The following is a 12,983-nucleotide window of genomic DNA, read 5'->3' on the forward strand; positions in this document are numbered from 1 at the left end:
TATTCTGACTTATTTGGCTCTAAAGACAAACAATATTAAAAATCTTCAATTTACTATATCTCACATAAATACAAAAGACTAGCAGAAATATTAATTGGTCGAGTGATATAAGATAGCTACAAATAAAATTTATAACAAAAACAATGTCAATAAATGATTACAAGTTGGGGTGGAATGCTCGGCAACATTGTGACATGGACTTTTGCAAAGAAAATGTTAATAAAAACGGTTTTAGTACCATTAACTTGGTCATAGTTGGTCTCGGGCCTCCTATAAACGAAGGGTCATTGTGCTCCTCTGCCCCAGGGGTCTCGCTGACGTTTGGGTGCTGTTCGCTGGGGGTGGTCGGCAACTCTGGTAAACGGAGAAACTGGATCCCACAGCGAGAAGCTGCTGTTTTCACTCTTGGCACCTCCTGAACTCTCTGGTACCAGGCGGCCAGCAGTGGAAATTCTACCAGCCTTTCAGAAAGTTTCCTGCAGATAATTACCTAGGCGGGCAAAGAACAAAACCCATTACTATACATATCTGTTTTGTTCACAACAGCTATATCAAAGTAACTTTCCATATCATAAAATTCACACATTTTAAGTGTGCAGTTCAAACAACGAATTTTAGTAATTTATACAGTTGTGCAACTACCACAATCCTCCAGTCCTGGAACACCATCACACCAGAAAGTCCCCTGTGACCATCTGCAGTCCACCTTTGCTCCCCTGTCAGCTGCACGTAATCACAGATCTGCTTTCCATGCATATCATTTTATCTTTCCTAGAATTTCACATAAACGGGATCATGAAATGTGTGTCTTTCTTCACGTAGCTTCATGTTTTCGAGATTTATTCACGTAGCTGCATTTATCAGTAGTTTCTTTTTATTGTGACGAAGCCCTTAAAGTAAGGCTTTTATTTATTCAAATTAGAAAAATTTGAAACCATTACTCCTAATGTAAATTAATTTTTTTTTGTTTTCTCTTGATCAGATGCTTTCTCCCTAGCACCACCACTAAACTTCAATTTCATTAAAAATCAGAATGTTCTTGCTTCTTTGTGAGGCACTGAATGTTGTTTCCATAGAAACAGTTATAACGTCACAGATTATGTCTTATGATTATGAACAGAGAGATAAGTAAAAAGGTCAAGTCACAGAAAATCTCTACCAATATATCTAGCAATAATCAGTATCAAAGCAGGAGCCAGAAAATTAATGAAATACTCACACACATATATATTTTACTCTATTTTAACTGGACTTGAACGTTAAATAAGCACAAGTAATTGATTATAAGGGCAAGGTTTATGTCTAACTCTCTTTGTATACTGCAAGCACTTAAAATACTGCTTTGCAAAAAATGTTCACTCTGTTGAGTGCACGAACAAATGATCAAGGAACCATCTGTTAATCTCAAGGAATAATCCCCTAAATTAGCATTTTCCAAACTACGGTTTATGACCCATTAAGAGGTTGTGAAATCAACACAGATTTTTTTTGGTGAGGAAGACTAGCCCTGACCTAACATCTGCTGCCAATCCTCTTTTTGCTAAGGAAAACTGGCCCTGGGCTAACATCTGTGCCCATCTTCCTCTACTTTACATGTGGGACACTTGACACAGCATGGCTTGATAAGCGGTGTGTAGGTCTGCGCCCCGGGCTGCCGAAGCTGAGCGCACAAACTTAACTACTATGCCACCAAGCCGGCCCCCACAGTAGATTTTTGTTTTTTCGTGAGGAAGATCAGCTCTGAGCTAACATCCGTTGCCAGTCCTCCTCTTTTTGCTGAGGAAGACTGGCCCTGGGCTGACATCTGTGCCCATCTTCCTCCACTTTATATGGGACGCTGCCACAGCGTGGCTTGGCAAGCAGTGCCTCGGTGCTCACCCGGGATCCGAACAGGTGAACCCTGGGCTGCCGCAGTGGAGAGCGCGCACTTAACCACTTGCGCCACCGGGCCGGCCCCTAGATTTTTTTAAAAAATGAAATAAAATAGAAAATATCAGAGTACACAGCATCTAGTCAGGTGGGTTATTTTGCAAGTATTTATATGTTTTTAAATATATAATATAAAGATGTATATTTGTCTGCTCAGTCATCTTATAGAATGCATTATTTACTGTGAAATTTAAAAGTTTGAAAAACACTGTCTAAATGGTACTACCCTGGGAGCCATAAAGTTTATAATTCTCACCAAAATTCTTAATTGCCCGGAAACAGATTATGTGTTAAGGGAATTCTGGTTAAGCCACGATAAATTAATCAAATACGAAATGTTCTCCTTTCCTCACTTGCCTTACCCTCCTTGGCAGCGACTTACTCTTATTTGTTAGATGCACATGGCATCTGTCCTTCCTTTTGAAAATAAGCTGTGATTAAGTAACAATAATTCATGTTCAAAAGAAATTGAAGAGTTTTACTCTTCACGACAGGTCATCCCACTTATGCCAGGTGGCTCTACTAACATCCAGACAGCTCAGGAGGTACCGAACCACATTCACTACACTCAAGAAGATATACTTAAGGAAGTGGCTAATGAAAAATGTGAGATGAAAATTAAATCTGTTCCTTAGAAATGATTTAAAAAAAAAAGTTACCTGGCTGATAATATCAAAACCATTATAAATATCACAGTTACTTAAGGACAAGAAAATAAGAGAAGTTATTCTTAAAGCAACAGTAAAAAATTATTGCTACCAAGAACACAAAATAAAACCCTCCTGGCTTTGCAGTTAACTGTAATAAGGGGCAGAAAAACTTGTCTGAATCAAAAGAGAAGCAAGATGTTACATTTATCCACAACGTCTCCTCCTCTGCATTACTTACGTATCATTCAACATACAAAATATTTTCTTCTTATTTTGCATCATTTCCTTAGTCATGTCTACTCTTTCGAAACCGTATCATAACTAACAAACGTATGGGTGAGCAGTGCAAACAGGGTAAAGAATAGTAAATAACTTATCTCAATGGAAATAGCATCCCAGTTTTGTGTTTTTCACTTAGAGATTAGAACTGGTGGGTTGAAACCGAAAACCCTTCAGGACTTAATGCATAGGAGAGGACATGGAAAATACAAATTAACCACTCGAGTGGCATCCATGATTTTTGCAATATGCCAGCCAGTAGTGAGATCTCCATTTTATTCCCTATTTTATGTCAATGAGGACACTGACAGAGTTGTTTGATATAAGTATTTTTGCTCAAAAATCAATTTCTACAATGATTTTACTTTAGCAATCAATGAGTCGTCCTTTAAAAACTCAGTTCTAAGCATTAGAAATTAAAATGTAGAATATTAAGTCAAAGTGTTCCAGTTAGAAAAAGACTTCATCAATGGCACCTTCCCCACCTTACAGGAGTGGAGTCACCCAGAAAAGTGCACCTGCTCACCAGGATGACCACCCAGCTGTCTGCTATGAGGGAGCAGCAGGACAGTGCCCGGGGTGGCCACCCACTGCCATTGCTCCCAGTTGCCGCTATACCATATACTAGAAGATTCTAGCAAAGTAAAGGAGGGACAGTCATGAGAAGTGTGCATTTTAGTTTATTCCTTTTTAATCGATTTCTAAAACTTTCCAGAGGGGAGGGTTTTGTCAGGAACCTGCCGTGAAGAAGTGCTGGGCCCTCAGAGGGTGACTTTGCGCTCTAATACCCTGGGCAGAGGACGAGACGCCTGGAGCAGGTCTCAACACCTCACCACTCTACCTGCTGTTGCTTTGCATCTTTGACTTTTTTCTGTTCAGCAGAACTGGGTGTTTTCCCAAAGTCTTCTAATTTTGACCCCTGGTTTTCCAAAACTCGACTTAGCAAAATTGACTGCTCTTTTATATTCTAGGTTCAGCTCTGTGTTTCTGACCCTGATCTTGAAGTGGATCCTGACTCTGGTCGTCTGGACTGCCGCTCCATCACCTCCATGTGTGTCAATGCAAGCACAGGGCTTGGCATCACAGCTGCTATCCGAACTAAAACGACTGCTTCTTGAGCCAAGATGACTTAAAGGAAGAAAATAAATATAACAGAAATAACACCAAGGCTTTGGCAAAGAAAACTACTTCCTGAAAGAAAATGTGCAGATCCAAGAAAAATACAAAGAAAGGAAAATATTTTGAGAATGAGTTTACATATAAACGTCAAAAGAGAAGAATTTAATCATAGAATACATGTACTAGAAAAGGCTGTGTGTACACATTTTCTCCTATTTTAAACCAAGTTCCTCAGTGTATTAGGTAGGTTTACTCAGTAGTAGTCAGGTAGATGTCCTATCTGAGTGGAGAGGAGAAAAAATCCTCTCAGTTACTAATCGGGTAAATAGTATTTAAATTAAGCTAAATCAAATGCAAACTAGCTGAAGATGGATGTCTGGATAATGATCCAAAAAGCACCTTCTCGGAGGTGAATCCAATTTTTTATATTTCATTGAGTTTGAAAGCAAATACTTGTCTTCTCTATCACCTTATTTTATTTTCTTTGTAGCACTTAACATATTTAAATACATATTTTTTGCTTACTTGTTCATTTCCATCTTCCCCTATTAGAATATTAACTGCCTGAGGGCTGGGACCTCATCTGCCTTGTTCATCACTGCATTCCTAGTGCCTACAACGGTGTCTGGCATATACAGTAGGCTTTCGATAAATTTCTTGAATGAATTAACGGTTGTGCCACTTTGACTCAATTCTTATGAAATTAGAAACAGTTATCCAAGAAGACCAAGAAGCCATGAACACCAACACTATTTCACAATATGTATCAACTGACTGCTCTAATGACTGAGTTGGTAATAAAGGGGAGGGCTCAGAGATAAGAGAATGTAGAAATCATCCGACTAGGAGAAAAAAAAAATTGAGTTTTCCTCCCACCCAGCACCATGGACACTATGAATACATACAACATTTAAAACACTAACCAACATCTCAACAATCCCTGAATCTCTCTCTTTTACATCCTTTAATTCTGAAGTTATTTTGGTTTCCAATCTTTTTTTGTTTCTATTTTGAAGAAAAGAGAAATGGTCTTTAAGAAAATGCCAACTGATTGATCATCTAACTTATTAGTGAAGCACCGGCCTCCAAATATACAGATTTCCATTAGAAGTCTTTTCTCATCTGTCAATAGATACCTGAAGTGTTGGTGACATACAACGAGAATGAAATCTGACATCTGATTCTTTACATGGGAAAAGGTGAAATACTTCAAAGCAAGAAAAATGCAGCTCTTGAAAACCAACTGGAAAGCTGCAAAGAGCTATAGCTTCCCATGTTCACTTTGATATATTTTCACCCTGTTCTTTTTTCCTCCACATGGGGGGAGGGAGGGATATATCTATCTATCCCTCTACTAGGAAAGAAAACTTCCCATGTAATCTTATGGAGAACAGAGCAGCACACAGATAAGGATAAAATATTTCTGATTTGATAATACCTAACAATGAAATTAGTATTTCAAGTGACTATTTAATTACAAAATATAGTTGACAAGATTTTTTAGTGTTTTAACACTGGAACCTCTAATATTAGAAGGTAATCACAACAGCAATTTGAAATTGCTAATCATAACAATTGCTACATTTTAGCAACTCAAGATTAAAGGTCATAATAATCACTAATGTTTACGGAGAGCTTACTGTGTGCCAACACTGTTCACCACACTTCAAACTGCCCTCTATCCTCACACCACCCTATGAGATAGTAGTATTATCATCTCTATTCTACAGAGAAGAAAATGGAGACAGATGTTAACAACTTGCCCAGGAGCAGAATGACAGTAAGAAGCAGACCCAGCCTCAGCACTTTCATGCACTGAAACAGAGTGACATTCCCACTCCAGATGGGCCTTACCAAAAAGTGATGGATGCAGGGCAGGAGCACGAGGTCCGCCAAAGTGAAGTACAGGCCCTCTGCAAAGACGTGCTCCAGGGGAGGAAGGGCGGAAGTGCCCGCCCTTCTGATGTGAGAAGGTTCCCTGTTGGGAGCAGCTGGGTCTTCCTGCACCGTGAACTTTGAGAAGGCCACTTTTAGTTCCAGGCTCCGGAACGAAGAGTCCAGCTCCTCCAGCGCTTCCTGTCTGTGGGTCTGGCCCTTCGCTTTCTCCTGGGCAGGGGCAGGCCCCGCTCCAGCAGCCTTCTGCTGCTTCAGCTTCTGCCGACGGTGTTTGTCATCGTTGTGCACTCTCACAGGCTCGCTGAGCTTTTTCTCCAGCTGTAGTATTTCTGCAGGGATAGTGGGGTGCTGGTCACAAGATTCTTTGAGAAAATTCTCAATAGCTAAAGGGATGGTGAGTTCACACAGCCTGGTCCACTGACTAACCTACAAAACAAAACAAGAAATGTTAGGATTCCTTACTTTCAACATAGCTTGAAGAAAAATAACTTTCTATTGGGAAATAAGACTGGGTTAGAAAATTTAAGTCTTGAGCTAAACCATCCCTGGGCTAGGCTTTCATGCTGTATCAAGAGACACATTGAGCACAAACAGAGACACAAGAGCACATACAGTGCTTCAGAAATGCTAACATTAAACAATGGAGGTTTAGCATTCCTGTATCTGGAACACATGCTCTCCTGCATCCTTACTGAATAAACCCTCATGCCCACAGCCTTTAGAGCACACTATCCCTAAAGAAGCAGGTTTCCAAAGCACTGCTACCTGAGCTCCTGTTCATATGAGAAAGTTCCCTTTAAAAATCCTCAATGCAATTAAAATAAAAAAGAAGTCATAGGCTAGAAATAATGTCTCCAAACCTCACAAATTAAATTTTAAATTCTTATTTGTCCAATACTGCACTGAAATATTGGCATACACAATGGGCTACTTAACTAGTATTGCATTGGTTACTGTAGGGCTTTTAAGTAAATGAAATTTTAGTTTCCAGTAGAAAGTTAAAATAAATGTTCAGATGAATGTGTTATCGCTATATGGCTTTAAATAACAGAAAAGAGACATTATACTTACTTCAGCACAGGCTTTCAAGCAAGTCTTCTTAAAACCCAGAAGTTCCAAGATTTCCTTCTTTGAGGGGTCTGCTTCATGTGATTTCTGGATTATGTGTCTCAGTACAACAGCAAGTCCTGCTCTACAAAAATTGTCTGGTCTTTCTACTACTGCAGGTAAACAGCAATTCTGGACTATCGGTGGAAGCTCCTGCCTTGAAATAATCTGTACTTCAACATCCTGGGACAGTACATTTTTAAGTAGTGAAATATCTGTACTTTCTGCAGTAAGGACTAAGCAAACTTTAAAGATTTTGCAGTCACAATATGATAACAAAAATAAAGTTACAGATGTATGAAGAGGAAAGATGCATCCTTCTACTTGGTGAGAAAAGTCCAGATATAGATGTTCTTCTGTAAGATTTTTCTTAATGCCTTTCATTTTCTTCTTGCGTTGGGTCACCTGAAGCATAAACTGAAGTGGTTATAGGCCTTAGAATATAAATATTTAGAAGCTTACATAAAAGACGAATATTTTAAAAGCCTGTCTAGAATTCAGCAAGGATTTGTGATAGATAAGATTCCACAAGATTTGTTCCTGGACTGAATAAATGACTTCCAAAAGAAAAATTTCCACCCTGTGCAATTAACTGGTCTTAGGGGTGATTTTACACCCAGCTCCTTTAAAATGAGCATGCCTCAGGAGCTTTGCAACAGAACTCTCCCAATCAAGTACTCTGGGGCTCAGTACAGGTGAGAACAAGACATGAATAAAATAGGAAATAAGAACCAACATACTGAGAGTTGTCTGGGGATAACAGCCCTGAGAAGATTTGACAATGGTGGTCCTCACACACTGCTGTTTTACGACCCTACAATATAATAATTGGGGGGAAATATTCATTTCTCCATGAGAAATGGATTCCCCTGAAGTAAATGGGTTTTGATATGTGATGAGCTATTGCATGCTGAATCACAAAAGAAAAATATTCGAATTTCCCCTTCACTTAGATGTTGATAGCTGAGGCATCTCAAAGTTAACATGTTCCAAGTTAAGTTCCTTATTCTCCCCCACCCCAAAACTTGCTCCTCAGGTATCTTTCCCCTCTGTTAATGGAACACCATCCCTCTAGCTACTCAGGCCAAAAACCTGGGGAGTCACTTGTAATTACTCTTTCCTTTCCACCTCCACAAGCAGTCTGTTAACAACTTATTTTGGTCTGCTTTCAATATATGTCTGGAATCTGACCACTTCCACCATCTCCGCTGCTTCCACTGTGATCCAAGGAGCCGTCACCTTTCTTCCAAATTACAGCAACTGCCTCCTTACTCTGCTTCCCATCCTCCCTCCCCCTGCAGTCTATTCTCAACAAAGCAGCCAAAGGGATCCTGTCAAAAATGAAGATCATGTCACCACTCTGCTCAAACCCTCCAGCGTCTTCCCATCCTACTCAGAGAAAAGGCAAAGTTCCTACAATGGCCTATGAAGATCTCTTTGATCTAATCTTCTTTCTGTGTCTCTGAGTTCATCTTAACTCTCCTCATCACCCACTGCTCCAGCCAAAGTGGCTTGTAATTCCTCTAGAACACTAGGTACATTCCTACCACAGGGCCTTTGCACTGGCTATTTCCAGAGCCTGGTAAACTCCCTCATCTCCTTCAGGTATTTACTCACATATCAACCTCTAACTGCCATCTTCCTTGGCTACTGTATTCAAATTGTGAGCCCCAACTCCATCTTCCCTGAAAAAACCTCTCTCCCCTTCTATGCTTCTCTTCACAGCACTTATCACTGTTGTAACATGCTGTATATTTATTTAGTCTCCCCCAACTAAAATGTTCCATGAGAGTAGAAATTTTGTTTCACTCACTGCTATGCCTAAAACAGGGCCCGCTATCTACATATATGTGCATATAATCAAGAAGTGTCTGTTGAATGGGTGTGTGGATGAATATATACACTGGTTATTTTAAAGATGCAAACATACACATTTTTAAGGTCAAATTATTGATAGGTATTTTCAATTCATAGTCCTTAAGACTTTTGTCAACTATCACAAGTCTTTGATTTATACGTTTCCCGGGTCTAAATTCCCCACACGCTAATCCATAAATCACAATTCCAAACTTGACACTAGATGGCACTCTAAAAGCACTCACCACGAAAGCATGTAATAGGAAGAGGGCATATTAGAGGAAACATTATTTTAGAAGCCTTTAAAAAGTACACATTCAACTCTTTCTTTTAAGTGTATTTGAAATATTAGTTTACCCTTAATTTTAGGAAACCTTCAACACACTAAACTTCCTTTAATATTCTAAATTTCTTAATTTTTTTTAATCAAAAGCAAAATAGTCAAATACTCTTTAAGCTTCTTGGTCCTCAAATTTATTAGAGAGCTAATTATAACAAAGGGATATAGTTAGTACTGTCTTAGAAAACTTCTTGATAATGTAAATAACCTACTGTTTTACATTTCTTTTATTAAAACATAACAGATCTGCACCATGGTTTGTTGTTTCTTTAAAAGATTATCTAGGGGAAAATTATTTCATATAATTTATATATTTTTAAAGGAAGATTGGCTCTACACTAACATCTGTTGCCAATCTTCCTCTTTTTTCTTTTTTCTCCCCAAAGCTCCAGCACATAGTTGTATATCATAGTTGTAGAGTTGTAGCTCTTCTATGTGGGATGCCACCTCAGCATGGGTTGATGAGCCGTCATAGGTCTGCACCCAGGATCCGAACCAGTGAACCCCGAGCCGCTGAAGCAGAATGTGCAAACTTAACCACTATGCCACTGGGCCGGTGCCTCATGTAATTTAAAAGCAACAACTTTTTAACCTGTAGAAGCCATTTTCTCCCTGAGCTTACCTTTTTGAGGGTCTTTTTTGGCACCTAGAGCCGATTTTAAAACATTAAAGGGTGCTTACTAAAGCTCACAGGCAAAAGAAAACAACATTTTCTAGGAAACTGATAGTCTCTAAGGAATTTGCCCCTGTACATCTATTGCTGACTAATTTCCCAATCCTTGTTAACTCCCTCTTCTGACAGTGGACTACATAAGGAAGATCCCTAAGAGCTTCAAGCAGATTTGAAAGAAAACATCATCAATTTCCTCATTTGCCCAGCAGTCTAGGAAACAGTAATTATGAGACTAGTCCTAACATTTTTTAAAAAAAAAAACTGAAAACAACATCATGCAATTCTATAAGCTTTTAATTTAGGATATGTAGAAATATCAAAAAAAGAAATTAGGGTCCATGTATTTTACCACTTTCCAAGGCACATAGGAACCTCAAGAACAGGCTTTTCCATATTCTATAAACTCTTCTCTCTGTGAGCACTTAATAAACACTACATGTCAACAAAATAGAAGAGCAATAACCTGCCCGTGGAGAGACCTAAAAATTAACGAGATGCCTGAGAGAAAATACAAAGTACTGTTGATTCTTAACACAAATTTATTTTTTTCAATATAGATGTTGGTGTTTTTTTCCCTGGGAGATTAAAAATGTTACTTAATGATCTTGGAGTTAAAAAAAATTGACTCCCCTGGGGCAATTTCTCCCCATTAAATACTAATGTAATTTCTAAAATAAATATTAAGTATTAGCAAACCTGTACAAATTTGGTCCGTTTTTGGCTTGTACTGTCTTTAATTTTTCAACAGAGTACAACAGTTTTTCCTTAAACTTTGCAAATACCATAGGCAAAAGAAAGCCCTCTTTATTCTTCTCCGTTTCTCCCTAGAGAGTGCCTTAGTTCATTAGTTTTATGCCATGAGCTTTAGAAAGGCAGGTACTGTGGAGCCATTTTCTGGGTCTCCAGGGCTCCTGGGCCACAGCTCTTGGTACTCCATACAACGCTCCTGCCAGGCACAGAAGCAGTGTCATCTGCTCTTCCCAGCTCTGACAGGTGCCACACTGCAACTGCCCCTGAAATGGGGGCGAAAGCCACAGACAGAACCACAGACTCTAGGAGCTGGTCGGAGCTGACGGAGTGTGCCTCTCTTCCCTGGACAGGCCAGTCTGCTTGGGATTGTTGCAGAGGGAATAAATAGGCAAAAAGAAAATATCTAAACTTGAGTTTCATACTTGGGAATCTTCAAAGATACTTTTGAATAACGGAAATCATAGTTTTAACATTTTAGGCATCGAAACTTTATTGCATTCTCCTTCTAATTAATATATCTTGGTGTTGATAAGTTGAAACATTTCACATATGAAAAGCGAAAAGAGTTTATAGGTGTTTTCTTATCTAAAACCATTTTACTACTTCACCCCATGCGTATGTATATATAAAGAGAGAGAAAGAAAAAAAATACAATAAATGTATTGAAAATAAGCATGCTTCACCAGAAGCTGGAAAAAGTTTGAAAGTTTTGTGCTCCAAATTTAAGTCTGGATCTACAGCAACTAAATATTACATAATAGATAAAAGATAAGTTATATATTACATAACAGATAAAGACCAAAAAGCGCATAACTGCAACAAAATATTGACCAGTTGATTTGTTTTCGAATAAGAAATTATCAGTCTGCCTGGAACTTGATAAGAGCTTAATAAATGTTAAATGAATAAAAAGAATACAATTCTAAATAATGTTGCATACATTTTATTGTCCACCCACTATGTGCTAAGCACAGAGAACTTCTATACATTACTTCTAATCCTCATAATTCTTTTTTTTTTCAGTTTTATTTATTTATTTTTCCCCCAAAGCCCCAGTAGATAGTTGTATGTCATAGCTGCACATCCTTCTAGTTGCTGTACGTGGGACGCGGCCTCAGCATAGCCAGAGAAGTGGTGCGTTAGTTTGCGCCTGGGATCCAAACCCGGGCCGCCAGCAGCGGAGCGCGCGCACTTAACCTCTGAGCCACGGGGCGGGCCCAAATCCTCACAATTCTTAAAAGTACATTTTATTTCCATTACATGAATGGGAATTGTACATCAATCCAAAAGCATTAATTGAATCTATAAAGGGATCTTATTTGAAAACATTCAGAAATTGGTATTTTTCTAATATAAATAGCACTATTTTATAAACTTAGAATTTCATAAATTGAAGCATATTGCAGTTACATTGCAACAACAATTTCACCAAAGTAAAAATCATCAGAAACTATGTTTTTCTAAGCAATTGTGCTGGTCTCAGTAATCCTTGATAAAAACCTCAGTTCTAAAAGTGGGGCTATTCACAACTAGAAGGATGTGCAACTATGACGTACAGCTATCTACTGGGGCTTTGGGGAAAAAAAAAAGGAGGAGGACTGGCAATAGATGTTAGCTCAGAGCTGGTCTTCCTCAGCAAAAAGAGGAGGATTAGCACGGATGTTAGCTCAGGGCTGATCTTCCTCACAAAAAAAAAAAAAAAAAGAACTAGTCTTAAAAAAATAAAAAATAAATAAAAGTGAGGCTATTCGACAGTTCTCAGCACTGGATTAAGTTCTTTCCTGATTCCCTTTATTGGATACTCCCTGGACCTCTCAGTGACCTGTGGCTCAGTGCTTTGCCCTATTCTCAATCTACACTCACTCCTTGGATTACTGGCTTTCGAACTTCTGCTCATGCCTCGTAATAAGAAATAAATTTTACAATGCAACTCATTATACACTGAATAAAACTGAAACAAAAGAATCACAAAGGAATATCCTACTACATGAATTTATCTGATACTTTTTACTTTGTGCTTCTTTCTTCTTCTTACTTTTTACTGCTGGTTAGTACTCACTAGACTGATTTGATGACCCGTTAAAGGGCCACGACTCACCATTTAACAGCACTGTTCTAGCTGATCTCCAATGCCGTGGGTTTAAATGTCACCCACGACTCCTCTGGTCATCTCAGCTACACCCTTTCCCCTGAGCTTCAGGACACCTATGTCCTACGTGACATCTCCACTTGGGCATTTTTCTAAACCTGTTCCTCTTCCCTGGGTGGTCACGTAAAATGGCAACGCCCTTCACCCAGATTCTCGGGCCTGCAGCTCTGAAGTCTCACTCAACTCCTTTTTCTCTCTCATAATCTACTATTTCTACCTTTGAGATATATGCGA

At 38.8% G+C, this 12,983-nt stretch overlaps 1 protein-coding gene across 8 annotated transcripts in view; it reads right to left on the reverse strand.

Moving 5' to 3' along the window:
* Positions 1 to 12,983, reverse strand: part of GSTCD (glutathione S-transferase C-terminal domain containing) — a 126,734-nt gene that overhangs the window by 110,167 nt on the left and 3,584 nt on the right. For 5 of the 8 annotated variants that reach the window (XM_087437774.1, XM_087437772.1, XM_087437775.1 and 2 more), the window contains 3 exons: positions 6,945 to 7,397; positions 5,832 to 6,299; positions 239 to 490 (listed from right to left, as the gene is read on the reverse strand). In XM_087437774.1, coding sequence (XP_087293900.1) covers positions 239 to 490; positions 5,832 to 6,299; positions 6,945 to 7,397 — 1,173 coding nt within the window. The remainder of the gene's footprint in view (positions 1 to 238; positions 491 to 5,831; positions 6,300 to 6,944; positions 7,398 to 12,983) is intronic. The other 3 variants (XM_087437773.1, XM_087437776.1, XM_087437778.1) reach the window with 1 other exon arrangement.

The sequence above is a fragment of the Ceratotherium simum genome, chromosome 12 (genome assembly GCF_057802395.1).
Source record: "Ceratotherium simum simum isolate JZ-2026a chromosome 12, ASM5780239v1, whole genome shotgun sequence".
In the NCBI taxonomy this organism is placed as follows: domain Eukaryota; kingdom Metazoa; phylum Chordata; class Mammalia; order Perissodactyla; family Rhinocerotidae; genus Ceratotherium; species Ceratotherium simum.